The 27,592-nt window shown below is 35.2% G+C and overlaps 2 protein-coding genes across 4 annotated transcripts; one reads left to right on the top strand and one right to left on the bottom strand.

The window, feature by feature from the left end:
• Nucleotides 1-1,587: 1,587 nt before the first annotated feature.
• LOC113733190 (U-box domain-containing protein 33) lies at nucleotides 1,588-9,520 on the bottom strand. Its single transcript, XM_027259405.2, has 9 exons — nucleotides 8,718-9,520; nucleotides 7,536-7,657; nucleotides 7,220-7,341; nucleotides 6,257-6,361; nucleotides 5,505-6,009; nucleotides 5,150-5,287; nucleotides 4,203-4,733; nucleotides 2,275-3,039; nucleotides 1,588-2,001 (listed from the first exon to the last, which is right to left on the bottom strand). The coding sequence occupies exons 1-9, from the start codon at nucleotides 9,040-9,042 to the stop codon at nucleotides 1,819-1,821; spliced, it is 2,796 nt and encodes a 931-aa protein (XP_027115206.1). The 5' UTR covers nucleotides 9,043-9,520; the 3' UTR covers nucleotides 1,588-1,818.
• An 8,804-nt stretch (nucleotides 9,521-18,324) lies between these two features.
• On the top strand, nucleotides 18,325-25,939 carry LOC113733188 (putative recombination initiation defects 3). Of its 3 annotated transcripts, none has more exons than XM_027259404.2 (12): nucleotides 18,325-18,463; nucleotides 18,593-18,699; nucleotides 18,837-19,032; nucleotides 19,858-20,002; nucleotides 20,207-20,341; nucleotides 20,729-20,781; nucleotides 20,882-21,076; nucleotides 21,192-21,257; nucleotides 21,358-21,404; nucleotides 21,973-22,123; nucleotides 22,399-22,480; nucleotides 23,176-23,519. In XM_027259404.2, the coding sequence occupies exons 2-12, from the start codon at nucleotides 18,635-18,637 to the stop codon at nucleotides 23,274-23,276; spliced, it is 1,236 nt and encodes a 411-aa protein (XP_027115205.1). In that variant the 5' UTR covers nucleotides 18,325-18,463; nucleotides 18,593-18,634; the 3' UTR covers nucleotides 23,277-23,519. The 3 variants fall into 3 exon arrangements, with proteins under 3 accessions (XP_027115205.1, XP_071937270.1, XP_071937269.1); XM_072081169.1 differs by adding an exon at nucleotides 25,057-25,939 and having other exon boundaries at nucleotides 18,361-18,699; nucleotides 23,176-23,278; XM_072081168.1 differs by having other exon boundaries at nucleotides 18,367-18,500.
• The last annotated feature ends 1,653 nt before the right edge of the window (nucleotides 25,940-27,592 follow it).

The following is a 27,592-nucleotide window of genomic DNA, read 5'->3' as shown; positions in this document are numbered from 1 at the left end:
AAAACATGTAAAAACGTCCGCAAATGACTGGAACAAACCCGCGTTTTTTGTCTGCTGGATTCTCGTATATGCATGTTCCAGCCAAATCGGAGACGACGGTCCACTTCAACATTCCGTTTACAGGACCATAAATTGCATGCTAGTCAAATTACAGTATGGGAAGTTTCAATAGACAAATGTTTGATGGGCGGAAATTATTGAGCGTGTATAGTAAAGCGTGTCTCAGGCTGGCAAGTAATCTTTAGTATACTAATATTCATGCTTAACCATGAAAGTAAAGTTCCAAGACTGAAGAGTCATGAATTTGATATCAAGAGCAGACTGAGCCCTGTCAAAGACGGGATTGTGGGCCTAAAACATCCCAAAACATCGTGTTAGTGACATTCCTATTTTTGGAAGTGCGTAAAGGACTAATAATAGTGTGTTTGGATGGTAAGTTATTTGAAATATTTTTACTGTAGCACTTTTTGTGATGTGATGTATGTGAGATAAAAAAGTAGTAATTGGGAAGATAAAAAGGTGTATTGGAAATTGTAATGGTGATGTCAGCAAATATATTTGACCAAATAATTGGCTATCCAAACACATTATGTTCGATAATCAAATCCTTCCTCGGTGTTTAATCTCAACAATTATTTCTAGATCATGAAAACATTTTTTTTCCTAGATCATGAACGTTCCTTTTCCAGAGGAACCTTACCTTTCCCCAGATTCAAAAGAGCAAGGATATAGGATGGTGAAGTATCATAGAGTTTTTTTTTTTTTTTTTTTAAATAAAAGTTTGGATAGATTCGACTCCAATCACCACCACTTAGAACATATTTTTTGAGACTGTAGGTCGCTTACAGGAGCCACTACCACGGCCTTCATATTAATATAGGTCGCTTACGGGAGTTTTTACAAATCGCTTTTCATTATCGGGATCATAAGTCGCTTGTAGGGGCCACTAATACAGTCATCGCATCAATAAGTGGAGTCGTTACCGCCGCCCATCAATATGATCCTTACATCCATGATGTTGGGCAAGTATTACAGAGTATTATCCCATTCCTTTCTCTCATTTTCCTTTAGAAAAACAAGAAGGCAGAATCTGTATCGAGTAGAAGAGGGACAATCCATATCGTTGAATTCCAATTTGACGTATCTATAAGATTTATTGTTAGGATGAACCGTACTCTTACCATATTCATCTGAATTTGTTACAAAATAATTTTTTTTTTTTAAAAAAAAGAGTTATTCGATGTTTCATGCCATGTTATAGAAGGAAAACTTGGCGTTGTGATCTGTATTGCTTAACGTACATTATTGTTTTACAACATTGGCAAAGCCAAGACCAATAATTGCTTGGGCCAATGATGCAGGAAGTTCTAATTATTGGCACATAAAAGAAAACCTGTACTACAATGTTGGATTAATCTTGTCATCTTCAGATACAGACTTTTTGAAACTCATTCACTAATTTCTGAATGTTTTTAATCGCTTGTAACTTTTATACTTCAAACAGGATAATTGTGAGACTAAAAGAAAAGGTTTGAAATAAATTTTAATCTAAACTGAGATCAATAAAATTAGTTTCTAAAAGAGAAATTAAGATCCAATTACAACGATTTTTATTCACAAAATAAACAACTCCGGCTCCTCGGCACTGCTTCCGCCGAATATTTTATAATGTAGCTACTAGCTAGTACATATGCTGCCTACATATTTCTCTATACTATACATGGTTACAGAAAATTCAAAAGAAACGTATATTAATTTAGAAAAAAAAGGAAGTATGACAAAATGCAAGAACAATTTGTTGTTGCACTATTTTAAGGTTTACCGTTTCTGTAACCACTCCTGAATGGCGGATCGAAGAGCATGGTTCTGCACAAGATTGCGATGCGCCAGTTTGAGGTTTGTCATGGGTGAAGTGTCATGATCGCTGTCCAACCATCCTTTTAAAGCCTCTGCTTCATATGTATACCCATCAGCTGCAACTACAGGATCTTGCATAACCTCCTACAAGTGTGAGCCAAGCCAAGAAAATTATATCTCACCCATTAAAACGACCAACTACTAATGAAAAGTTCCTAGAAACTATAAACAGATGGATAGAAAATAGAGTATAGTTTAGCAAGCTAACTCTCTCAATCTGACATGTACAGATTAGTGATGGCTAGACAAGATGCAGTACATGGGTTCTATAATCTTCTATTGTTATATCAAGAAGGAAAAGACAAAATTGGAGCGCATGGTTAGGGAATTTCAAAGATCAAAACAAGCTATACATACCTGAAAGATGGGACAAATGAAGTAAGATGGCATCTGAGACTGCTCCTCGAATATCAACCTAGAACAACATGCCCCACAAGATGCTCTCATTGGTTCGAGCACCCTCCAGATCTCTGAAGCAAGTTCAGGACGAGTCTTTCGACTCATCTCACAACTCCTCATTGCTAAGTGAACCAACTGTTGCGCTTGCACAAATGGCCAGTCACCGGCAGTTGAGTCCAAGATATCTTTCAAGTTTCCTTTATTCAACGCAGACTCAACTTCCTTATATATCCCCAGTACAGGCTTCCCAGTTAACAGCCTCAATAAAATGATTCCAAATGAATAGACATCTGACTTTGTAGTTAGCTCTCCAGTCGCAAGATATTCAGGGTCTATGTATGCAAGAGTGCCTTTTGGGTGGTCCGTTCTGCAGCACAGTGAAGTGTTGTTGTCTGAAAATTTATCTTCCCCAAGAACACGACACATTCCAAAGTCACAGAGCTTGCTAACAAAATTGTTGTCAAGCAAAATATTTGCCGGTTTTAGATCACCATGGATAATGCCTCTAGGGCTACAAGAATGCAAGAAGATGAGAGCAGAACAGAGCTCTGAAGCAATACGAATTCGAGTTTGCCATGATAGCGGGGGTGTATTATCCTTGCAGCTGAGTCTATCTTCAAGGCTTCCATTGGGAAGATACTCATAGATGAGGGAACAAGTTTCTGGGCAAGCTCCTATAAGCGTGACAATGTTCGGATGCCTCAATGTACTCAAAATGCCTACCTAACAAGATTTAGAAAAAAAAAAAAAAAGGGGAATTAGCTCTTTCTAGATTCCACTGAACAGAATACTTCAACCAATCATGTTGTCCAATACATTTGATTAAGAAGGATGACTAAAAGAAGAGTAAAAAGATCGTCTGCAGCTCCATGTTCAATACATCCAGTTCATGTGCATTAAAGGTTCACCATCATCCCTGCAATAACACTACAGTAGACTCCCTATGCACTTGATTGCCTAAAATGAGATCAACTCACAGAAGTGTCTATACAATGCATTTAGCCATTACATGAAAATAAACAAAGAGCTCACTTACTTGAGCGGCACAGACTTCACCTCTACAAGACCATAAACAAAGGGTTCATGTAGTAGAAAGTACTATGATTGGATCCAGCACACATCAAAGCTAATGGAATGGGGTTGCTTATGATGTTTCTGGGCTGCCAATCAAGTTAAGGAACCACATAAAATGGTATCACATAGAACAATGAAAAGGAAAAGAAGCAGGGCTGGAATTCAACAATAATTAGCCATAATAAAGTGCTTATGGGTGGTTATATGGGAACATGTGCTTTGGTAGTTAGAATGAAAATTGGTTGTGGTTAGGGTAACAATTAGTTTTTGTGAGGGTAAAAATGAAGTTAAAAAGGTGACAAAAAATTGTTTACACTGAACCCAAGGCTCCCACTTTATTTGTTGTATAGATAATAAAAACAGCCTTTATAGCCTAGGCCTGTTTCAATGCTCTGCTTCCTAAAAACGCCACTTGCACGAAGAAAATCTTAATTGTCACCAGATTTCAATTGAATGTTCAATCTTTCAGAAAACCAGACAGTCCCAGGTTGAGGGCAATCAAGACTAAGAAATGTATAGGACTACTGGCCAGTAGGCAACATGCTTCCTCTTTTAAAAATTCAAAGAAAGACAGACAGTTTCCGCGGTCCTAATAAATGTTCTCAAGACTAAGCCAATCCTTTCGTAGAAACCAAAGGATGAAGTTCAATTTAAAATATTACGAGTATAACTAGAGATGGTTGTCTTACAACTCTACCTACGAGAGTAAAACCAATCTTCATTACCAAAAAAGAATGTGAGTTATCTCTGATTTCAGAAAAGAATGTGAGTTATCTCTGATTTCAAAAAAGAAAGGAGTTTAAGTTACAAACCTCCTGTTGAAACTCCAAGGGACCCTGTGAGCTATGCTGGTGCAGAACTTTTATAGCTACTTGAGTGTGATGAAGATGACCCTTATAGACATTTCCATAACCCCCTTCACCTATCTTCAATTCCTGATCAAAATTGTGAGTTGCTTCGTTAATTTCGCAGATGGAATATTCAGAAAAGAAACAAGATATGGATGCGCTTGAGGCCTCCTCAGCTTGCTTTATTTTCAGCTCCTCAGCTTCCCTGACTGCGTTGTCACGCTCAACCTGTAAATTATCTTTTTCAATCTTGAATTTTTGCAATAGGTCAATGGCAGCGAACATTTTCTGTTTCAAATCCTCTACTGTCTTATCAGAAGTTGCAATTTGGGACTCCAGAGAGGATTTCTGTTCCATAGCAACTTGGAGCTTATTCTTGATTTCATCTAGTTGATATTGCATGTTTTCAATTTCTTCCTTGTGCTTTACTAGCGCTTCCTCAACTTCTTTTCTCAGTCTGAATTCCTCTGAATACCTAGCTTCTGATGCTCTAGCCTGTTAAAAGAATTAAAATTGAAGACTGCTTCACTTTAGGAGTCATGATTGTTAATAGAATTTTTTAATCTGAGCTCTATACAAAACTGATTCTCAGAGTATAATGTTCTCTTTAATATATTTTTTTACTTCAAATAGAAATTCAAATACCAAAATTTTGCCCCCAAAATAGGAAAAAAAAAAAGGAACAGTTTGTAATCACTTATCTAATCTCTGCTGAATTAAAATCCGTCCAAGTAACAATGAGATACCTTATAAAATTTGCATAAAGGTTAGAATGAGAGAAACAATTTCACCAGCTAGCATTGTTCACCAAAATTATAAGTGTCCAAGTAAGAGGACTTAACGTCATTTGAATGACAACATACAAAATTAACTGTTACCGTTGCAAAAGATGATTGCAAATAGAAGCTTACCCATCTGGCAGCCTCAATAGCCTCTTTTACAGCTTTCCTATGCTTCATTGATTCTTCATATGCTTCTCGCCTAGAAATGTCCGCATCCTCCATAGATTGTTGGAGTCTGTTGTAGAGTTCATCATGCATATTCCCTTCCTGGAAAAGGACAGAACGACTCAAATGGATAACTTAAGTTCACGAATATCAGAAAGAAAAACTCATGTCACAAGGAATAAAACAGTATGGATGTCCCAACAATTAGATATACACTTGTATAACTTTTAGCACTTTCTCATCACATGCAAATATTAGATAGTGATAACTCCATACATGTTATCAACGACCATGACAGAATGATCTTCTTTTTACTTACTGTGACTAGGGGAGAAGGAGACAAACTGCAGTAATCCTCATCAGAATGAAGTGGGGCATCCAACTCATTTCCACTCCCCACCATCCGAGGAATGGAGAGTGAGGCTAAATCTTCAATTATTTCACTTGATGAAGAAGAAGAAAAACGTGAAGCCAGTGAATGACTTCTCTGTGGTCTCCCGTCCCAACCATCAGAGCTCTGTTGGACACTTGACCTACTATGAGGTGATACACCTCCAAGGCCGTCACGGGGAGAAACTCCTGTGAATTTCAGGGCATGATTGTCAGACACTACCCTACGATGGTCAGGAACTGACAATGATGAGAGTAATTGGCCATTCTCCCCCTGGGGAACAGATCTGGATCTTAAGGAATGAGATTGTCCAGTTTCATCACTCAGACTAGCCTGAAATGATTGAGACATAACCTCCAAGTTGTCTCCACTTGGACAAGGCTGAAGTAATGGAGACATACCCTCCATGTTGACCCCACTTGGTGTACCTTCCCTGCATAGATCAGAACTTGAACTACTAATCATCAAGCAAAACCAAAGAGATAGTTATTCCGAAACTTGCTGCCAGCTAAAATTTCAGCAAATTAAGTTAAGAATTCTCAAAACTTCCAGGCTATATCTGTTTTTTAGGAAATGATCACAAGCAGGTGGTCCATCTATTAGTCATGTTATACACCCTTATTTACTTCTCTGGATGAAAGCTCACTAGAAGACATGAGGAAGACTATCAGAAGAAATACCTTGTATGAATCAGGTGCCCTTTGCATATAAACCGAATTTGACAGAAACTAGGTGCTTGTTGCCGCACATAGATGGCTTTCTTAGACCTAGGCTCCATCATCTTCCTGAATCAATTGCTTAACATTAGAAACAGATGTATTCACATCATCATTACAAGTAACATAATGCTTATATAATATGATAGCACATATCAACTGTAATCTTGTTAACAAAAGATGTAGCTAGTGTATTCATTTATTTCTATGATAACTGCAAGCAGAAATGAGATTGTAATCACACCAATGAATCATTTGAAAGCATATTTGTTGAATTTTTCAACATGCACACTAAAAAAGATATACCGCACTAAAGAATTGAGTCAACTCACCCAGTCGAGAATAAGCAATGGGTGCTCCAAAATGGTGGAGAAGCTCCACAAGGGCATCACAAATATTCCTTTGCACACCATGTAATTTCTTTATGTAGCATTTCTGTTTCATAATTTATTTTCCTAACAGCCTCCTTCCACCCAGCACCCCAAAAGAGGAGAAATATAAAGAAAAGTGAAAAGACTGCAGCTGATCAGTTAATTGATGGAAAAGGCAAAGAGGTTTGACTTTCAGGAAGCAAAGGAATTTTTCTGTGAACCTGTCATTAATAAATTTTCTAGTGTTCAAGTTGCCCTTCTTTTCCTTTGGTTCAACAGAGACTGTAAACCTTATCCTTACAAGAGGAAAGGGGAAGGGGAGGGCTTGATGGTCGAACCAGAAGCCTTATGGTACCCAAATAAGGTCCCAGCCAGCTGAGCTTATAGAGGTATTCTTCTTCAACTCTCCTGAGACTAAAGTGTTCTTGGTAATTCTATGCCAACTAGGATTTACTTTACTGTTTCATAAAACTTCTAAGGAAGAAATGGAGGCCCGGTGGCTAAGATGAGTTTAAAATGTCACCAAAAGAATATAAGATAAATATAAGGTTTTTACCTTGAATAATGTCCTTTAGCTGCACCTCCCATTACAAGCTTCTTGATACAATGCAGTAAAATTAGCTCTACAATGCCCTTTTCAATGGAGTCCATCTCAATGTATAGTTTATCCACTTGCACCTTTATTAAAAAAAAAGAAAACAGAGTACTGAGCGTCCTAATTGGCTGTTGGTGCTATAGTAACACAACAATTTTAGTTTTCCATCTACTCAGTGGAAAAACAGAATTAGGATTTTAATAATTACATATAGTCAGTCAAAGAACAAAAAGAGTTCAATGAACAAAACCTACAGAAAGAGAATGAAGGACAATACCCCTGCTTTCTTGCAAATCAACATGTACTTGTCAAGGAGCTTTTGCATATCTTGCCTCTCGGCTTCATGATGTGCTCTAACTCGATATTCCTCCAGCCTACTAATGGGAACATTTGCACCCACTACAAACCAAGAATGACATTTTAGATACACTTAGATTGACATATCTGACACATGATAATGTCGTTCATCACTCAACAAGAACCTTGATTTCACGATTGACAGCTGACACATTTAACCAAGTTGTGCTAAATTATGCACCACATGAGCAATGCGAGCAATGCATAGGCGATTCTTTCTGAACCATCACTTACTGCAAAGACATTCTTCTTTCAAGTTTGAATTAGGAATGGTTAGTTAATAAGCTAATCAAGAAGCTATCCAAGTTACTCTCTCTCTCCCTCCCTCTCTCTCTGGGTGTTAAATAACTGTCATCTTGATATGGAATAGTTCCCTTATTACATTATAAATCAGGTGAAGGATGAGAGACAAGGCAGCCAACCAGACAAGGCTTAATGTAGAGAACAGCTAACAAAATAGGAATACAAAGACTCTCTGTAAATATTTTTTTTTTTCCCCAAAACATTACGTACTGTAAACTCTTGCAAAATATGAAATACCAAAATGAGTTGATTTGATCATAAAGAATACACATCAAAAGAAAAATTAAAGCACATTTCTATCTGCTAAAACATGTCTTCAGTTCCTCATGAAGAACACAGAAATTTTATGTCAAGCGGATTAGAAACCCATTTTTAAGGAGGATTCAGAGGTTTAGACCACATTCAGTTAATTTCTGTTCTTTATCAGCAGCAGGGGAAGCAAGATCAATGGCTTCAGAACATCTTCCACACATACATAAGCAAGAAAAAAAAAGGAATTGATTTCCACTGCTGTCCCAATTCCCTAATCCAAAAAGGACTAAAGTACAATCTCTCGTCAAGTTTTCAAACAGAAAACAAACAAACAACATGAACCAATGATGATCAAGTTCCTCCTAATACAATTAAGCAAGCAAACCAAAAAACTTTTAAATTTCCAGTTTATATTTGACCAAATAAAACTTAACTCAAAACCCCACCAAAATTCAAACCATAATCAAGCAATCCCAGAAAAACAAATACCGGCAAAGGCAATTTTTGTAATCAATTCAAAGAAAATAATAATATCATAATTCATTACTCATGGAAATTTTCTGGGCAGGCTGATGAACATGAAGAATGATAGTTTTCCTCCCTCCACAATTATGCAATGCCCACGATAATGTCAACTCTGCCTCTTTGACTTCTTTCCCCAAAGCAACATACACTGCATCATCACTATCTGTCAAAGCTCGAGATGGTGGAGCAAAATTTGGGCTTGTGGTTGAAGAAGAAGTTGAACTGCTCCTCTCTTCAACAAACTCGCTGCTGGATGAACTCATACTCAGCCCTCTTAAATCAACCGCTGGATACCTTATTCTCTCTATCCTTTGTGGAATTTCTGTTACAGAAGTCAGCAAAGCCATTTACATGAACAATATATTCCCCGTCCTTTTTCTTCTAGGTTCCTTCTTTACTGTAGCAAAGCAAGCAACCTTATTGCAACTCTGAACCCATGTGGATTATTACTACCAGCATTCAGTATTCTTGACAAAAATGAAGAAAAGCCCTTGATTTTTTGAACAAAAGGGTTTGAAAATTGACAGAAAAGTTGGGATTTTTTCGAGGTGATGAAATTGAGGAAAGTTTGGGAAGATTGCACAACGTAATGATGCTCCTAAAAGGGTTTACTTGTCTGAAGCTATTTATCAGGTCTTTTTTATTGATACAATTGTCGGTATAATACTTATTAAAGTTACTTCTTGGTCAATGGATTCGATGTAATAGTGAAATTGTGTGAAAATTGCATTAATTAGGAGTAGTTTCTTGAGGAGGGCGGCATCTGTATTCTACTACCATTCTTAGGTCTACTAACTCTTGTAACTTCTCGTACTTGGCAATTGGGGTAAGCTTGCACAGTCTTACTTAGGTACGAAGGTTCCAAGGAATTGCAGGAGTAGGCCCACCGAAACCAGAGCTGAGGTTGAACAAGTAAACCACAAAGAAATGGTTTAATGAATAAAATTGGTAGTTAAGCCAAGGTGCTTTGGTAGTATATTTTATGAAAGTCAGAACTTCAGGGAGTTGCATGTAGCTAGCCAATCACCGAAAGCGAAAGTACAAAGCCAGATTGGCGAAAACCTGTTTTTATAGTCAATTAATATGGTAACTGATTCTTTACCGGGAGAGTTTAATGTAGAAACAATCAAGCGTATGTTGGCAAAGCTTTGAGAGTCCTGGATCACCGTTTCACCTTGTGAGTACTACTACCAGTACAGTAGCATGTATGGTAAGCACCCAAGGTTTGTAGTTCTCTTCTCTTAGAAAGGAAATGAATCAAAAAGTTTTTGGAAGAAAAAATTTTACGTTTCTTGTGATCGCATTTTACGATCACTATTTTACCTTTAAAATATTAAATTATTATTGTATATATTTTTATAGAAACTCTGAAAAATATCAATTCAAATACAACCTATCATTCTGCAATGACTATGATGTCAGAATTGCAACTATTATGAAGGATGTGCAGGATCTTAGAACACATTTTGAAAGTTGTAGGTTTGTGTTCATACCTAGAACTGGAAATGAAATCAGCCATGCTCTAGCTCAATTTGCTGTCAAGTTAGTGCACGATATTGAATGGGAACAAGGAATTAGTGAGGAAGGATATGAGGGTAGTAACCCCTTTTTGTAATTAAATCTTGTATTATCAAGTGATTATCATATATATAACTGTTAACGTTTGTGGGAAAAAAAATACAACCTATCATTTTCCCTTTTCAAAAGAATAAAAAGTTTTTGCTTTTACAAATCGGAACACAATTATGCTGCGCCTTTATCCTCTATATCCGCAACAAATATTAGTCATGTAATTTTTTTTCCTTTTTTGGATAGAATAACTATAATTCTTATAATAAAACTGAAATTCTTATAAGAAGTAGTACTATGCAATTGAATTTTAATATCAATATCAGTGAAGCTAAATTCCTATAACGTAACATTTCGTTCGGCTGCTGATATTGGCACAGCGGAAATGTTACTGCCACAGCACATTCTAATTAAATGACAAATTTACCACCACTCATTTGGCTCTTCTAATTGACTACAGAGGGTACATTCGCCAATTTATGTCAAAATGGGCTGTGACACTGAAAAAAATTGCTGCTGTCAACAATATTTCTCTTTGTTTGAACTTTGAACATTTGTATGGGTAATGATTTTTACCCCCCCCCCCCCCACAAAAAAAAAGTTAAGACTTTTTTTTAACTCATTTTTTTTTATCTCCCATTGCTCTCCACGCGTTTTCACGAGACCATCCTCCAACTGCTAGGCCAAGATTCGAACCCTGAACCTGACTGCAGAGAGAGAGAGCTAAGACTCGACCACAAGAAGCTAAGCAAATTAGGAGCCAGGAATTTCAACATGAAAGGACTCTTCATTATGTCAAAATGGACAATTCATTATTAACGGTTTCTTCTCATCCTTTTCGTCATTTCACAGTGAAGTGATGAAAATAATCAAATCTAGGGTAATTTATATACTAATAAGCAACAATCCAGAAGAAAACAGAGTTCAAATTTTATATAAGATTTGCCGTATGATTTCTTTTTTAGCAAAAACAGAAAAGTTCAGCATGTTCCAACAATCATTTTTCAAAGAATTGACTGGCAAGGTTACAATAGTACTGAAGTACCCCATCCTTTTGCTTTGGAGTTGGTCCTCAGCTTTTCAAATCGAGATGCATAATTTATTTCTCACAATAAGACTTAAAATTTTCTGGCTGGCTTCCTTCTGTATTTTCTTCGGCATTTAAGAGATCGTACAACGAAAAACACACACACGCAGAGGGGTTGCAAAAGGGATCAACGGACCATTAAAATTCGTTAGGATTTTCATGTCTGGAAAATTGCGAACAAGACGATAATGAAATTTGACTAGTACGTCCCTTGGCTAGGATTTTCAACCGTTGCTTTCGCATGGCTGAAAACGTTAGACGTCTTGCGTTTGGCTTGCTTTTCCTTCATGGTTTCGGCCAAATTTCCATCCTTTCTGAATTGAAGGGAAAATTTCCTTCATGGTCCTAACATTTTACACGTTTCTAATGTTGTCTGGTAGCTTTTTTTTTTTCAAAAAAAAAAAAAAAAGAAGAAAGACTTAAATGAAGATAAGATAATGGTCTTTTCTAGAATTCGATGTGGGGTAATATGGCTTCACATCCTTAAACTGAGTAACCATGGCCCAATCCATTAGAGAAAATTCAAGAATTTAATACTAACAAAATGAGTATAGTACATAATGGGGCATATGAAATATTCGGACCAATTTGTTTGATATTGGTAATAATGCTACTGGTGAAGGTGAATTTGAGAGGAATAGATCATGTTTACTCGTATGTATTTCATAATTTTCAGCGTTTGTTCTGTCATTTGATTTTCGAGGCATGAAGGGCTTTTAGTGGAGTCTCTAAATATTCGATCTACCAAGTCTGTGAGAAGTAGTAATCTATAAATGACAAATAAAACATGGACTTCAATGACTACAATTTTGTAGTTTAGCATTGTACTCTCCTCGAGTACTTTTTCATTGGAGTGCACAAGATCAATTTTGGAGAATGGAGTGCTTATATCCCAAATATTATTTCGCTTGCATTATAAACACATTTCTCAACCCATCTTTTTATATTCTCAATCACCTTTTTATCTCACATACATCACATCATAAAAAGTGCTACAGTAATTATTCCAAATAATATTTCAAATAATACTCTATCCAATTAGCAACCAATTAACCAATATTTCAAAATAATACTCTATTTTGACCGAGTTACTAACAACTAACAAGTTCGAAGCTGAATAATTCAAAATATTGGTCAAAATAGTTAGTTGTTTTTGTTTGGATAGAGTATTCTTTGAAATATTATTTGGAATAATTACTGTAGCACTTTTTGTGATGTGATGTATGTGAGATAAAAAGGTAATTGGGAATATAAAAAGGTGAGTTGGGAAATGTGTTTATGATGCAAGCGAAATATTATTTGACATATTTGTGCTATCCAAACACTTTTATTAATGTTAACCAAGTTCAAGTCAAGTTCGAGTTACTTGATAAGGTAATTGAGTCGATTTCGAATAGAAAATTAAAACTTGAGTATTCATCGAGCATTCTCGAGCAATGTATTTATAATATAATTTTTAATTATTTATTACAAAATTATGAAATTTACTAAAAAAAAAACCTTGAAAACTCAATTGAACTTGATTTGGTCAAATTCAAATTCGAACTCGAGTTTGAGTAAGGAAAAATAAGTTCGAGCTCAAACTCGAGTTTAATTTTGAAGAACTCAACGAGTTCGAATTCAAATATTTTTGCTCAAGCAGAGTTTAAGTAGTACATTATCGAGCTCGACTTGATTCGACAGCAGTCCTAAGCCAACCAAATTTTTTTTAAAAAAAAAAAAGGGAAAGAAAAAGAGAGAAAAAGAAAGGTAGTAGAAGACAAGCCCAAAAATAAATGTCACATTAAGGATTAAAAAAAAAGGTCACATTAGTGCAAGTTTATTATTGGGAATTAAGGCCGGCCAAGATGTACGGATAATTTAGCCGGGGGCTCAGAGAGAGATGGAGGAATATCCAGATTCCTAGGTTGATCCTTTCTTGAATCAATCGTCCACTTACGGATCTGGAGTGCTGTCGAACTCCGAAATCATCTGTTTTAAAACTCTGCTGAATTCTCCCTCAGTATTTAATGCTCAGTAGTAGACTGACCGCGATATTATATGCCCGTCGCGAATTCTTTGGTTTTGGGTCCCCGTCGCCATTGCCTCTTGCTAGTTGCTGCCAACCTATTTTAAATTTCCCAGCCCGTCACACCCTGAATTTCCAATTCAATACACTGTTCTGAACCAGTTAGGGTCTAAATCAATGTGACTCTCATATTTCAACATGGTGAGGTCGACTTCCGGTCGCGGAGAGTTGCTAAAGTCTTTGTTAATTAATTTTCCCTTTTAAAAGACTGTAAACCGTGTGGGGCAATACTTGATATTCTATGACTCTTGTTTTTCTATTTATTTTTATCCAGAAATTTTCATTGTTTATTCGATGGGATTGATGGCAAAGGAGATACAAAATTGATTTCAAAATTCAACTCGTAAAATTTTAATTCGACTGTTTTTATTCCTTTCCTTTTTCCCCTTTTAACTGTACAAACAAACACCTCGCGTCAACTTTGGTTACTGATTATCAATAAGCAAATTATTGATCAAAGAATGACCCAAATCTTTCTTCCGAATCTTGCTTGTGAGGGTGGGTTAGGTGGTTAAAAAGCAAAAATAAGATAAAGATTATGAGCACAAAACAGTGACAGGATTGAATTCTAATTTGGTAGGCCTAAACAGTCATTTAGATAATGTATTATATTTACGAAGAAAGAAGAGGATAAATTACAAATGCTTCTCCAATATATTTCCCATTTTTGTACAACGTTTTGTTAGAATTTTTGGGATCAATCACTTCTCTTCATATATGCAAGAAGTTTACATACGGAAAAGAAACCTTTTAATCCCTTGGGGCGACCATAACCATGAGGTTCTTGGCCGCTGGTAGGTTTTTACTTGGGACTCGGGCAACGGGCAATAAGTAAGAATTAAGCTTCATCATTAAATTGAAGACTGCTTTTATATTATATAACTCGGGCCAGAAGAATATGTGTGTAGATCCCAAACTTATTCTCATGAAGTGAGATATTTAACGTAGTTGTCTACCAAAATCCCTTTTTGAGGAGGAGGGTTGGATTGTTGGTGTGGGGATTTAGAAGATATAATCCACCGACATGGATGGTTTGCTTTGATTTGTGTATTTGATGGAATTTGCTATGTCTTAATCAAACTCTTTGCATGGAATCGGTGCGCACTTGTAGGGTCTAGATAGGCTTCCTTATTTCAAGTCCTGTTTAATAATTTAATTTAACATTTAAATTTAATCGATTCAGATTTTAATATGTGCTGACGCGTTTGATAACCAAATATAGAACATCTGAATTAATTAAGTGGCATTAAATTTTCTAAACAAACCTTACTCAAAAAAAATAAGCGATAAGTTATGTACTTATTACTTAATATAAAATACACTTAAATATATCAAATTAGTACTTAACAATTTAGTAATTCAACAGATTCAAACTTTAGATTTCAGATTTCAAGTTTATCAAATACAGCCTCATAATTTAGGGGCTTTATTCATCTTCGTCCCTGGTTTCATTGCTTGTTATTTTATTTGGTTCAAAAATACCGCCTATCCTAGTGAGTTTTACGAACTCACTGGGGTCATTAGCTTCTCAAGCTCAAGTATCTACCTTTTTAGTTAGTTAGAGACCCACGTCTTGGATAAAACATTTAATGGGGTATTTAGACGTTGTTTAAAGGATAATCAATTGTCTAATATTATCCCCTCCTTTCAATCAATAGGGAAGCAACACTCTTGGCTTGAAACATTAGATTAACGTGATCAAGTCACTTGCGTTTAGCCCCGCAAGGAAGCAATCAAGAATGTTAATCCTTGTAGAGGCATCACATCGTGACTATTTGCTACATATGACTGACGTTAAATTCTTTGTTTTGGGGTGCCTTTTTTTTCCTCTAATTTGTTCAAGTTGAATCTTTTAAAAAGACATGAAAAAGCATGAATAAGGGCATGATCATCTTTCAATTGGTTCGTGCTTGAATAGGAGACACGATATGATGAGCAAACTTGGAAAAGGATTGTCCCTTGAGCTGGCAAAGAAAGCAACTGAATTTGCTGGAAGTAGTGCTAAAAGTCAATGGCCATTCCTGTTCCATCAGTCCATATAACCTTCTAGGTGACCTTTCTAGGTGGCCATCCTGGGGATTGGATCTACTCGTATGCATTGAGTGGGACTGGGCAATTGGGTTTGTTTGAATAGTAAAATTATCCCAAATAATAATATTTCGCTTGCATCATAAACACATTTTTCAATCCGTATTTTTATATGTTTAACCACCTTTTTAACTCACATACATCACATTATAAAAAGTGCAACAGTAATTATTCTAAATAATACTCTATCCAAACAAACTCGCACATGCGATTTGATTCAATTATTATACATTTTAAAATTTTTTACGTATAACCATATTATAATATTGTATTAAATATATGTAAAATATTTTATACATGTACACTACTTTTTTTTTTATAAGTATAAGAAATTAATGTGATTGTACATCAAATAATATAAAAAGTACAACAATCAGACCAAACCATACAAAACCACCAACCACACCATCAGCTCACATTAAGCTACTCTTAACAAATCAATTATGCTTCCCAGAATTTTCAATATTTTCAGTGACCAACTTAACTAGTTCCATGGTGTAAAAGTACCACTTTTTGAACACTTCCCCATTATAAAAATACTTTACCTGTCTGATAGAAGAAAATGCCAGGAGTTCACATACTTGGTGCACCAGACAAAAGCAAAATGGTATATCATACACTTAAAAAAAATCTGCGCAAGTGAAGTCAAAAGCTGATTTTGCGAAGGCATAATCCTTCCGTCTGCTACTCCCTAATACATGACTGCGGGAGGAATTTCATAGCCTGTACCTGGACCTCAACTCCGACAGTGAACAACAGCCCAACTTCTTTCTATTTATCTTTTTGCCAAAGTTCGAATGCCCTGCAGACTGCAGCCCAACATAAAGATTTAGGAGCCCAAAATGTGTAGACAAGGAAGAAAGAGGTCCAGACGTCCTAAATGCCTCCATTCCAATCCAAGAACTTGGGGGCATAGCCATGATTGGTCAAAAAAATTTATAAGGTTTAAATCACTTCGTATACATGAAAATTTTTAATACTGTGTACAAGGCTCATGAAAATTTAATTTATGTTTATTTTGTATTCAAAGCGAGTTACATCTTGAAGAATGAATGTATATCTTGTGAAATTACACAAAATAGATAACAATGATTGACCTGACAATCGTTTGTACCTCTGACTCATCTAATCTAGTAAAAATTGATCCAAAAAAGAAAAAGATGAAAACCCCGTCGAAACCAATTTATCCTTTGATCGAAAGTACAACTTCAATCCCATGAGGCATGAGCAATTTTGTCTTTTTCTTTTGGGCGCCCGGGGGGAGGAGGCCTTAAAAGTTCTTTTTTTTGTTTTTTCTTTTTAACAAGCACGGGAATAATATACTTTTAAGGGGAAAAAGAAAAGAAAGAAAGGATGCCTTGGGAAGGGCAAGAGGAAAAAAGACTCCAGTCGTGCTTGGCTAAGTTTGGGAGTTTAGGATAGAAAAGAGAAGAAGAGAAAACTTAAGTTATGAGAGAAGAGAAGTGATTGTTGTGTTGTTTGGGAGTTTTGAGAATTAGTAGAATGATTTTGGATATAAAAGTCATTAAATATTTGTTCAAGATATTTTTAAGGATAAAATAGGTATTTTAAAAAATTTTCATAAGCTTCCTCCAACTTTCTCTCCAATTTGGGAGGAAAACTTTTACTTAGGGGGTGCTTGGTTGGAGGGTACAGGAATCAAGAATTGGATTGAACCCCAAAATTGTTGCTTGCCTAATGGGTATAGGTTTTAAAATCTTAGAATGATTCGTGAAAAATCAGCCACTCTCAATACCCAAGTAGATTGGAGGGTTTTGATGAATCCCACATTTGATTCCAAAATCTTTAAAAAAAAATTATTTTTGGGATTTTTTAAAAATATATACAGGCTCTGTTTCTATATATTAATATTTATTTATTTATATATATAATATTTTTTATTTCAATTTTATTTTATAATATGTATATTAATATATATTTAATATACATATATAAATATATATTAATATACATATTATAAAAAAATTGAAATATATATTTATATATATTTATAAATATATATAAATATATATTTATTTATTTCAATTGATATAATATATCTAATAGACATATACATATTAATATACATAATTGAAATACACATATTAATATTAATATAATTTATATATAATAAAATATAAATATTAATTGAAATAAATATATTTATATAAATTTATTTAAAAAATATATTTATATATTTATATAAATATAAATATATATAAATATATTTTAAACAAAAATATTTATATATAAATATATATTATTTATTTCAATTGATATAATATATATAATATACATAATTGAAATATACATATTAATAATTTATATATATAATATACATATTATAAAACAAAATTGAAATAAATATATTTATAAATTTATATAAATAAATATATTTATAAATATTTATAAATATATTTTAAACAGAAATTTAATATTTATATATGAATATATATATGGTGGATGGGTATGCGGGATAAGCATTTGAACGAGGAAGAAAAAAGATATGAAAAGAAAAAAGAAATTAAAGGTAAAAAATTGATTATTAAATTTGATACCCATTCCTTACCAATATTTACCAAGCACCCCCATTTGTAATTATATCTTTGTCCAAAACCCATACTAAGTTTTTTTGTATGATTCCAATTACAATTCCAATTCCTAGGCTTGAACCAAGCGCCCCCTTACTATTTATCCTCTTAAATCCTTCCATTTCTCTTCTTTTCTTTCCTAATAAAAACTAACAAACGAAGGAAATGTTCACTTTCTCTTCTTTCCCCTTCTTTTCTCTCCAAATCATCCACTCCCAAACGAACCCAAATTACTAATAGAAGAGAAAGCCACAGTCGTGCGATGAAGCCCAGAGTACTTAAGAAGACGTGGGAATCACACAACGCTTTCTCGTTTAAACTGCCGTCAGATTAGGAATCGCGCCCAAAGTTCCAGTATATAAGTAGTCAGTGCCGTTGCTTCAGCACGGATTTCCATCCGCAGTTTGAAACCTTGCTACTTCCTCCATGTTTCTTCGATTGATTCAATTTTAATTCCTTAGGGTTTCTCTCACTCGCTGATAAATTTCTAGCAGAATATCGAAGTTGAAGTCTGAACCTTAAGGTTTTTCCGACAAATGAAGCTAAAAATCAACAAAGCCTCCGATCTCAGCTCCATCTCCGTTCTTCCTCCTCATTCCAGGTTCAATTCTACCATCATTTTGTTCCATACGCACTTGTATTTTTGTTTTTCAATTTTTAGCTCAGTTAATTTATTGTCTCTGTGTGTGTGTTTTTTCTTTTTGATTTTTTTTTTGATATTTGTGATGATGTGAGAAGGAGACCGAGTGCGGTTGCGACTGGAGCAGAGACTTCGATTTTTGGAAAAAGCCAAGCGTCGGCAACGGTGTTGCAGTTCCGATCACAAGCACCGATTTCCCAGCAGTCGGCGTTTTCTCAAGGAGTTTCATCTCAGCATGGCCTCTTCTCTCAGATATCTCAGAACTCTCTCGAAGACGTCATCACTCACGAGCAAGTAAAATCTCTCTCTCTCTCTCTAAACATAAATGGAGCTCAGCAGATATATAATCAAAAGTTTGTTCAAAAGAAAGTAAAGATTAAGCAGTGGCAAAATAAGCGTAGGAGATCAAGTACAGTCCTGTTTTATTTCATTCAGAATATTTTATTAATTTTCAGCAGAGTTTGAACTAGTATGTAGTAGATTTCAGTAATGCAGCTGCTTTCTGTGGCAAGTAACTGATAATTATTTCTATATTCTAATTTATTTTACTAGTTTGGATTATTAGTATAGTGAAACTGGTTCGGAAAAGATAAACTGGAATAAATTCTGTATTAATTCTATTTTTGAAAGGATTGCCTTTGAACTATATGAAAGTAGAAACTTGAGGTGTTTGTCTGAATCAACTAGGTATAATATCGCAAGTGGATGACAGTGGTAGCTTTAGAATAGGCAAACTATTAGAAGCACGCCGAAGTAGCCCTTAAGTGTCGTTAATTTTTTTTTTTCCTTTGCAAAAGTATGGTGCATTTAACTACTTACAGAAGAAGATAATGCGAAAAGTTTGTTGTCAAAAGAATTGCAATCATCAGAGTTCTTGTTTGGTATACTTGTAAAAGCATGCAACTTTTATGGATGTTGTTGTCATGCATGGATAGAGCTACTCTTTTTGAACTCAATGAATGTTGTCCACTTTCATTAATTAAAATTTTTAAATAAGCGGAAATAAAGAAGGAAGTAATAGAAAGGGAACTGCAATTGCCATATAAATAATCTATTTGGTGTTAGTATCACTTTACATTGAACCAGAATTTTCATTTGCATGTTACCAAAATACCTTAGAGATTGAGTTCACAAGAAAGGGAGACTTCTGCAAAGAGGAATTCTTTCTTGGCTCCTATCAATTGCCCAAGGGAAGAGAGTCAAATGCAAATTTCTAGATCTTCTGCCAATCAAATGCGCAAATGGTCCCTTCCTGAACACAAGTGTAAGTTTACAATTATCAGCTAAATAGTGTCATCAACTTTGTAGTTTGAATGAACAACTTTGTTTTGAAGATTCTGACTTCCCCCTTGGACTTTCAATTGGATACAAGAATGTAACTTTGTATTGCAAGTTGTTTAAACAAGCTTGTTTTCTAGGATATACAAGGTTTTCTTCTAAGTTTCCAGTAGTTTACTTGCTTGAGCAGGCCAGATCAATGAAGAACTTGAACATAGGATAGGAATGATGGAAACTTCGTTAAGCAGGTTTGGAATGATCTTGGATTCTGTTCAGAGTGACATCATGCAAGTCAACAAAGGAACAAAAGAATTAGTGCTTGAGGGTAAGTATTCAATTTTTGTTGGCAAAGTACTAGAACAAAGAGCAGTAAAAATTTAGCTAAAACATTATGCATTTGATATAAATATTTGTGAAATTTCAAAGGCTCATGCATGCAACACCTGCCAGCTTCGGCAGTTTTGATGAACCGAATCACTTAAAAGTATTTTGCAATTTGCTTGTGGTCCAGACCAGGCAGCTTCTTGCTAATAGCTATTGCACATATTTCAAGAAATATGTTATCAACCTGCACAATCAAGCTTCAGTATTTTATGAACATTAAACAATTTGGGCATATATACTTCTAAGTATTGGGAAGTGAAAAGGCATTCAGAAATTGAAACTTGTGCAAAAGCTAGTTTGTCATTATTTTCTCTGATCTCTTTTGCAGTGGAAAGCATTCGGCAGAAGATGGCAGTTCATGATGATCTGCTTCAGTTAATGGTATCAGATAATACATCCAGTCCTTCAAGCATTTTTATTTGAATAAAATGTGTGTCTCATATGTCGGTGAACTTCGTCTTCTAATCCATTGGACAACCAGAACAAGGGACAGGAAGATATCAAATCAAGTTTGAATGGGGGCTTCAAAGCTTTGTCTGGGCAGTTTTCACAGAACATTTTTCGAGAGAGTTCAAGGGAAATATCTTCAACAGTTTCAGCTTTGCCAGAAAAGATTCAGGCTTCTATGCTGAAATTTCAAAAAGATCTCATGAAGACTTTCACGAAAGAAATACAGGCATGAAAACATTTTGTGTTCAACTAATGAAGTCAATAAGTGCGCAACTCTATCTTTTATACTGCTATATGTGGCCTGGAAGGTTTTTTCCGAATTCATGGTTTGACATTTACAGACAATTGCAAGCAGAGTACCAGTTGCTAACCAAAAATGTGGAACTCCTGTCATCCCTCCTCCAAAGGTACTTGTTCTATCCCCAAAAAAGCTGACAGTTTCATTTTTTAGATGCTAAGTGTTTGTAGATATTTTCCTGAAGCCTCATGTATCTACATTATCTGCAGGGTGTTAATCATCGTGCTACTTTACAGGAAATGCAGTCTCGTAAAAGGTATCAATTTAGTACTTCTTTTCTAGTCTTCCTTTTCTCCTCTCACTTGCTGACTCCACTGGCATGAGCCAATCATCTGATTGAATCGGCTTTTTGTTAAAAATTGATAATTCTGATAATTGAACTTTAGGAGGATGAATCATGGACATATCAAATTCATTTCCTTAGAAGTGAATTGAGTTCAAGAAGGAATATCTCTACATCATCCTGTTTATTGGGTGGGGAGGGTAATAAAGAAAGTCTCACAAGAAGGAAAACATTGAACATAATCCTGGACATGCCTAAGATTTTTCTAAGCTAGTGTGACTGATTAGAATCTATGACCTCTATTGCCTAATCTAGATCCTTCTCTGTTTATTATCGTAGCACTCAGGTTTGCTTAGGCAAACTTTGTATGTATGAGTATTTTCTTTAAATAATCAGGCCTTAAGTATTCCATTATCTCTATATGGAGTGGTATTACTCGCATATATATGCATAGAATGAGGACAAATTTCTGTTTCTGCGTACATGTGTTAATCATTGTATTCTCTAGCCCAGTAAGATTCTCTTTTTCTTTTCGTTCTAGTGCGCAACTGCATCCCAAGGTTTCTCAAGAAATTTTGGTTCCAAAGACTGAATGTGGAGGGTGGAAGTCAGTAAAGCACCAAGAAGCTCCTTTTAAAGACAGAAATCCTAATAAGAGTTCCCACCAGGGAGGAATCCCCTCGATCAAGCAGGTAGCTGTTAATTGTAGTTTCTGTTGCTTCTTCGTGTTAGTGTTCTCTTCCTCTCACTCTGCACGTCTAAATCTTGTGCACTCCATGAATGTCCATGGGGGGCACATCTTCTGATTAGTAAATGGTGCAGGATCATATAATGGGACTGGTTCTCACAATTTCAGGAAATGGTGCAAATCATTATGCATTGTGTTGTTTTATTTTTGAAGCTGAAGAATAAGATAACGAAAACATAAAAAGTGTCTTTTTATACTAAGTTTTTGATACCGGTGCAGGAAAGGAAGTGCAAAGTTGTGGTCGAATCAGATGAGGATACTGATGGCGGAATTTTCTGCTTGTTCAAAGAAATGCAAACAGGTAACAGTCTTGCAGGATAATTAAATATTCACATTATATGATTGCCTCAAATCACTTTTTCCTAATTCCTGAATGAGATGTGCAAAATCATTGTCCATCATCTGCATGAACTTCTAGGCTTATCTTCTGAAGTACTTCTTGTATCTGTATGATTTTCTTCTGCAATTAAGTACGCTGGACTTACAGTTGATTTTTTTTAATATTACAGAGGACCAAAGTTACCTTTTTTCTTGTAGCTGAGGAGGTGGCGTTTTCTTTTTATTGCAAAAAATTCATAAAACTTTTCATCACTTTTCGGAGAGTGATCAGATACACGTTCTTATACATTCTTTTGGGAAAATACACAATCTGCATTTTAGAAAGAAATGATTTGAAAAATCAATGTTTCGCGACTCTTTTTCTTCTTAAATTTCCGTAACTGAGAGCAATTTGACTACGGTGCAATCCCAATAGTGATACTTGAACATAAAGTGCGTATTTTCCTATTATTGAAAAGGACTTCATTTATGGAAATTTAATAACAAGTGTCGTAAAATATTTTCTCAATCCATTTCTCTCTAAAAGGCAGATTGCGTACTTTAACTATTTGGGACCTTCATAATTTTCTTGTTGCGGCAGTTTGCCAATAGATATTTATGATGTTTAGTTGTTTACCCTCGCTGCTGTAAAGATGTCTTCTTTGTGGGAACATGTAGGGAACAACTCCACTCAGGAAGCAAATGAAGAGACTGAACGCATACTGAGAAAAGCGAGAAGGCAAAAGAGAAAACGCTGTAACCCCATTGTTATAGACTAAAGGTGAAATGACCCTTGAAAACCTTCTTGTTTCAAGCTTTGTGCCAAAATCTACACATGGAACTGCAAATAAATCTCTGCAATACCCTCTTCCTGTAACGAAGAAAAGTAGTTGTTTAATTAGAATTTGTTGTCATTGTACACAGTTACATCACGTAAAAGAGGTAAAAAATATGTAATATATATTCAGATCTGCTTCACATCACTCAGATATGTTATTTTTCTACAATTGCTTTTTTTGATATTTACTTTTGCGAGATATACTGTCTGTCCCCATAGAAATTTACTGGTTAGAAAAGATCATATAGGAAACCTTACTTCGTGTACGGCATTTTTTAATCAGACCGGACTAAGATCATAAACCGTGCAGTTTGATTAGTCGTTATTGTTGGTGTATCAAGTTGAGAATCTCGGAAGACTAACAGTCACAACCAAAGCTATAAAACCATGGATTACCATAAAACTATAGATATTAACCCTTGCCACCATGCAAAGTGTGATTCTGCTTTAAGTTCTTACTTGGTAACTCTTTTCAAGAGAACCGTGATAATTTTACAATACCCAGTCTTTTTGGGATCAATTAGCTGTAAAACATCATGCCTTACATTGATCAACCAAAGACAATACATTAACAAAACAATCCTTTTGACATTTTATAGTGTGCAGCTCTAATTCTTCAAATTCATAGTTTTCCTTTGTCCTCTTTTGAGTAATCAAGAATCAGTGGACTGAATGCAAAATCTTGAGAAGTGTCCAGACTTCAAAATTACGTAATTGACCACATAAGTGAACTAAGTAGCACCATTCCTGATGTCAAACACTTGTAGACGAATATGTCATAACCAGGCAAACATTGATTTGTACATCCTATATTTATTTGCAGAGTCCCGAGAAGTGATACTTAGACTTCAAACTCTAACTCACTTTTCGGAATTGAACAATTTAATTTTCATGTATGTGAACAAGAAGAACGCGAGACAACAAAAGTTAGCTGCAGTGGCATTTAGATAGGATCATCTATAGCTATGTGATCCAACAAAAGTTAGCTCTGAGCCTGCCTAGTGAACTACTGATTCAACATCCCTACTTGATCTTTTAGTTGACGTAACTGGTAAGTTGAGATAGATTTTGTATGTGATGAAGTACCAAAGAAGGCTGAGCTGCTCTTTTTAATTGCTGTAGAAATCATCATCTTCTTAGCAGGTCGTTGATTTTGGCTTTGTTGCTTAGTTAAAAGGAAAGAACAACTTATGAGTAAATTAGTTGTTGCAACGAACGTAAAGAGTTAGTAAAAAGCGAATTTGCGCATTGATCTTTAGCTGGAAAGTACGCAAAAGAATATGATTTAAAAGACTTTGGGCCCTCTCTACGACAAACTTTTACAGCCTTCGTCTTGCTTTCCTTTTTCTTTTCTGGATTAATCTAACCATTTCTTGGATAAAGGCTTTATCATTCCGAGTCCACTAAGATAATGCACTCATCATTCTTCATGATTTGGATGATTAATGATCACCTTCGTTGAATCTGATAAAAATAGAGTGCTTGTTTAGCATAATCCGCTAGAATCATACTGCAATCTTGTCCTATCTAGCAAAAAAAGACTATTAAGACCTCCAAGTTCAATGATTAACCAACCCATAATTTAGTAGAGTATCATTCTGGCCTCAAAACTTTATACATCTTGGTGTAATCTGTGGTGTCGCCCAATTGTTTGCAGTAATAGACTAATATACAATGACCAAATGTTTTAGTTCAAAAATTGTTTTCTATTCCCCTGTCAGCCAATTGAGGACATCATGCGATTGTACCGACAATTGAGGATTGTGACTGCAACTAGGACCAAGGGAGGGATGCACAACTTTGCGAGGTTTCAGTTGTCGGGCAATGATGGTTGATCTATCATATTCCCGCCCAAGCAAGCGCGACTTTGGTATGATCCATCATTCCATTGCTACCTTAATTTCCAACTCATAGTGCTAAATTTCACAGATCTTGTGAAGAGGATTGCATCACAAATCTCCCATTAGTTTAGTATGCAAATGATGATAGAGCTAAATTGTCTTTTCTTAAAATGGGGATGCCTTAAAAGAATACTTCGAGGACAAAACTGTGTCCAAAAGCAGAAGCATCCGATGCCCTAGAAAAGCATATGCAAAACCCTTCTGCTGAGAAATTAGCCCACTAACATCCACTGTCAAAAGTCTAAGAAATTTTCAGCTACGTATAAAAATATACGTTCCTTGTTAGGCTTGATTTTGTCAGACGTAACTTTCACAGATGCTTGCAGATAAACTTTTTCCCTGAAAAGGAATTAGAACTAACAGCCCACATTTCTAGTATAATGGTATGAATTAGAGGTGGCAATTTGTCCCAAGTCCCAATGGGTTACCCATGCCCAAGGGGACTTTGGGCGGGATGGGTATTGGATTTTGATATTGGGTTTAAAATGGGACAAATCCCAATTGTACCCATTAATTGATGGGAATACTTGGGAAATACTTGGGTACCCATTGGGCTCAAATAACAAGGGCTCTGTTTGGTTTAGCTATTTTTGGGGGGTATTTTTGAAATATTTTATTATAGCAGTGTATATGAAAAATTTTTACTATAAAATTTTTTTGAAATATTTGATATACTAATATGGATGGGATGTTTTTTGAGTTATTGTATATTACTGTAACATTGTATTTGAAAAACTTATTTTTTGAAAAAATAGCCAATCCAAACGGAGTCTTAGATTAAAAAATTATCTTTAACAATTTTTATAGTCATACTAGAGAATATAATCTAGTAGTTTTCCTAGTCATTATCCACAAGAATTTTCAACATTTCAGTCAATTTAGACCTGTCATCTTTGGACAATGATGAGAATAAATATTCAACACCTTAAGTATCTTGGTCATCTTGATATATGTTGGAATATGACTGTATATCTATTTTTTCCTTTATTTGTTAATCCAATTTTTTATGGGAATCCTGAGTATAAAGCACTTGCATGTTTATTTAATAAAACTAAAAAAAATTAATAAATCAAAAATATTAAATTTATATAAAAAATAAAAATGAATTAAAGGAAAAAAAATATGTAGAAAATAGATTTGGGTATTGGGCGGGATCAATCTAAACCCATCCCAAAGTGATCCCGCCCAAGTTAGTCCCAAAACACATATGGGTAAGGTTGGGTCCAAACCCATATGACTCGGTTCCATCACAAACCCAAGCAAATCCCGCCCATCCCGCCCATTTTGCCACCTCTAGTATGAATGCCTTGCTGATTATGTACACATTGTCCGTCTTCCACTCAGAGTTCTTTGATCTTTGATCTGCCCATTGATGCATATAATGCTGCTATAATTTACATGGCTTCGTAAAGAGGAAACATATATCTTTGTTTATTCTTTTGTTTGAATAGGGAAGGAAATAAAAGTATTCTTATTCTTTGTCTTAGGAGTGATTAGAATATTTAGTTTGCAACAGGATTATAAGTAGTTCAAACCTCTTAATGGGAGAAATGTCGCTTGCCTTCCGAAAAGTGGATGAGATCTGAAACTGGCACTTTTCTCTTTACGAGTTTCTTTAGTGTTATCTACTTTGCTGTGCGCCTTAGTTATTCTCCTATGGCAGAAGCCAACAACTGCTCACCACTGAGAATGAATTATCATCGTCAGATAAATGCTTCTTAATTAAGTTTAACCTAATCTGATTATCTAATCATAGCAAACTAACACGAAGACAATTTATTAGGTCATGTCCTCCATCACCAAAAGTGAGAATAAAGTTAGGGATCAAACGCAATCAATTGTATATGCACTGGATGAGGTGGAATTGCGCATGATATAATCTCAAATAATTTAAACGATTAAGAATCATTTATGCACCAAAAGTGAAAGTTTGAATCCAACCGTCCATTATCAAACTGATCAAATGTGTTTCAGATTGACATGCAAGTATTATCTAATCATTACTCTCAACAAACTTGGTAGCTAGAGCAGGGGAGGTGTTTAAGTTTAACCAAACAATACCTGCATGATAATTCGCCAAAGTAGTTAAAACTCAGGACTCCATGCATCTTCATCAATGATGTTTTGCGTTCTTCACAAGCTGAAAATGCATGCATTAGTATTTGTGTCCACCAACATGTGTTGCATGCAAAGGTAAGTTGGTCCTGGATTTAAATGATGATAATACTAGACATGGTCCTCACCGCGAGTAAACTTGCTTCACCAACCTTTGCTTTTAAAGACTCTTTTGATACCGTTAATTACATGGTTGTCATTATTGTTACTTGAAGGGGAAAGAAATTAAGAGAACAAGCAC

This window comes from Coffea arabica, chromosome 2e (assembly GCF_036785885.1).
Source record: "Coffea arabica cultivar ET-39 chromosome 2e, Coffea Arabica ET-39 HiFi, whole genome shotgun sequence".
In the NCBI taxonomy this organism is placed as follows: Eukaryota; Viridiplantae; Streptophyta; class Magnoliopsida; order Gentianales; family Rubiaceae; genus Coffea; species Coffea arabica.
Note: the sequence above shows the minus strand (reverse complement) of the source record. Positions and strands in the feature narration are given on the sequence as shown.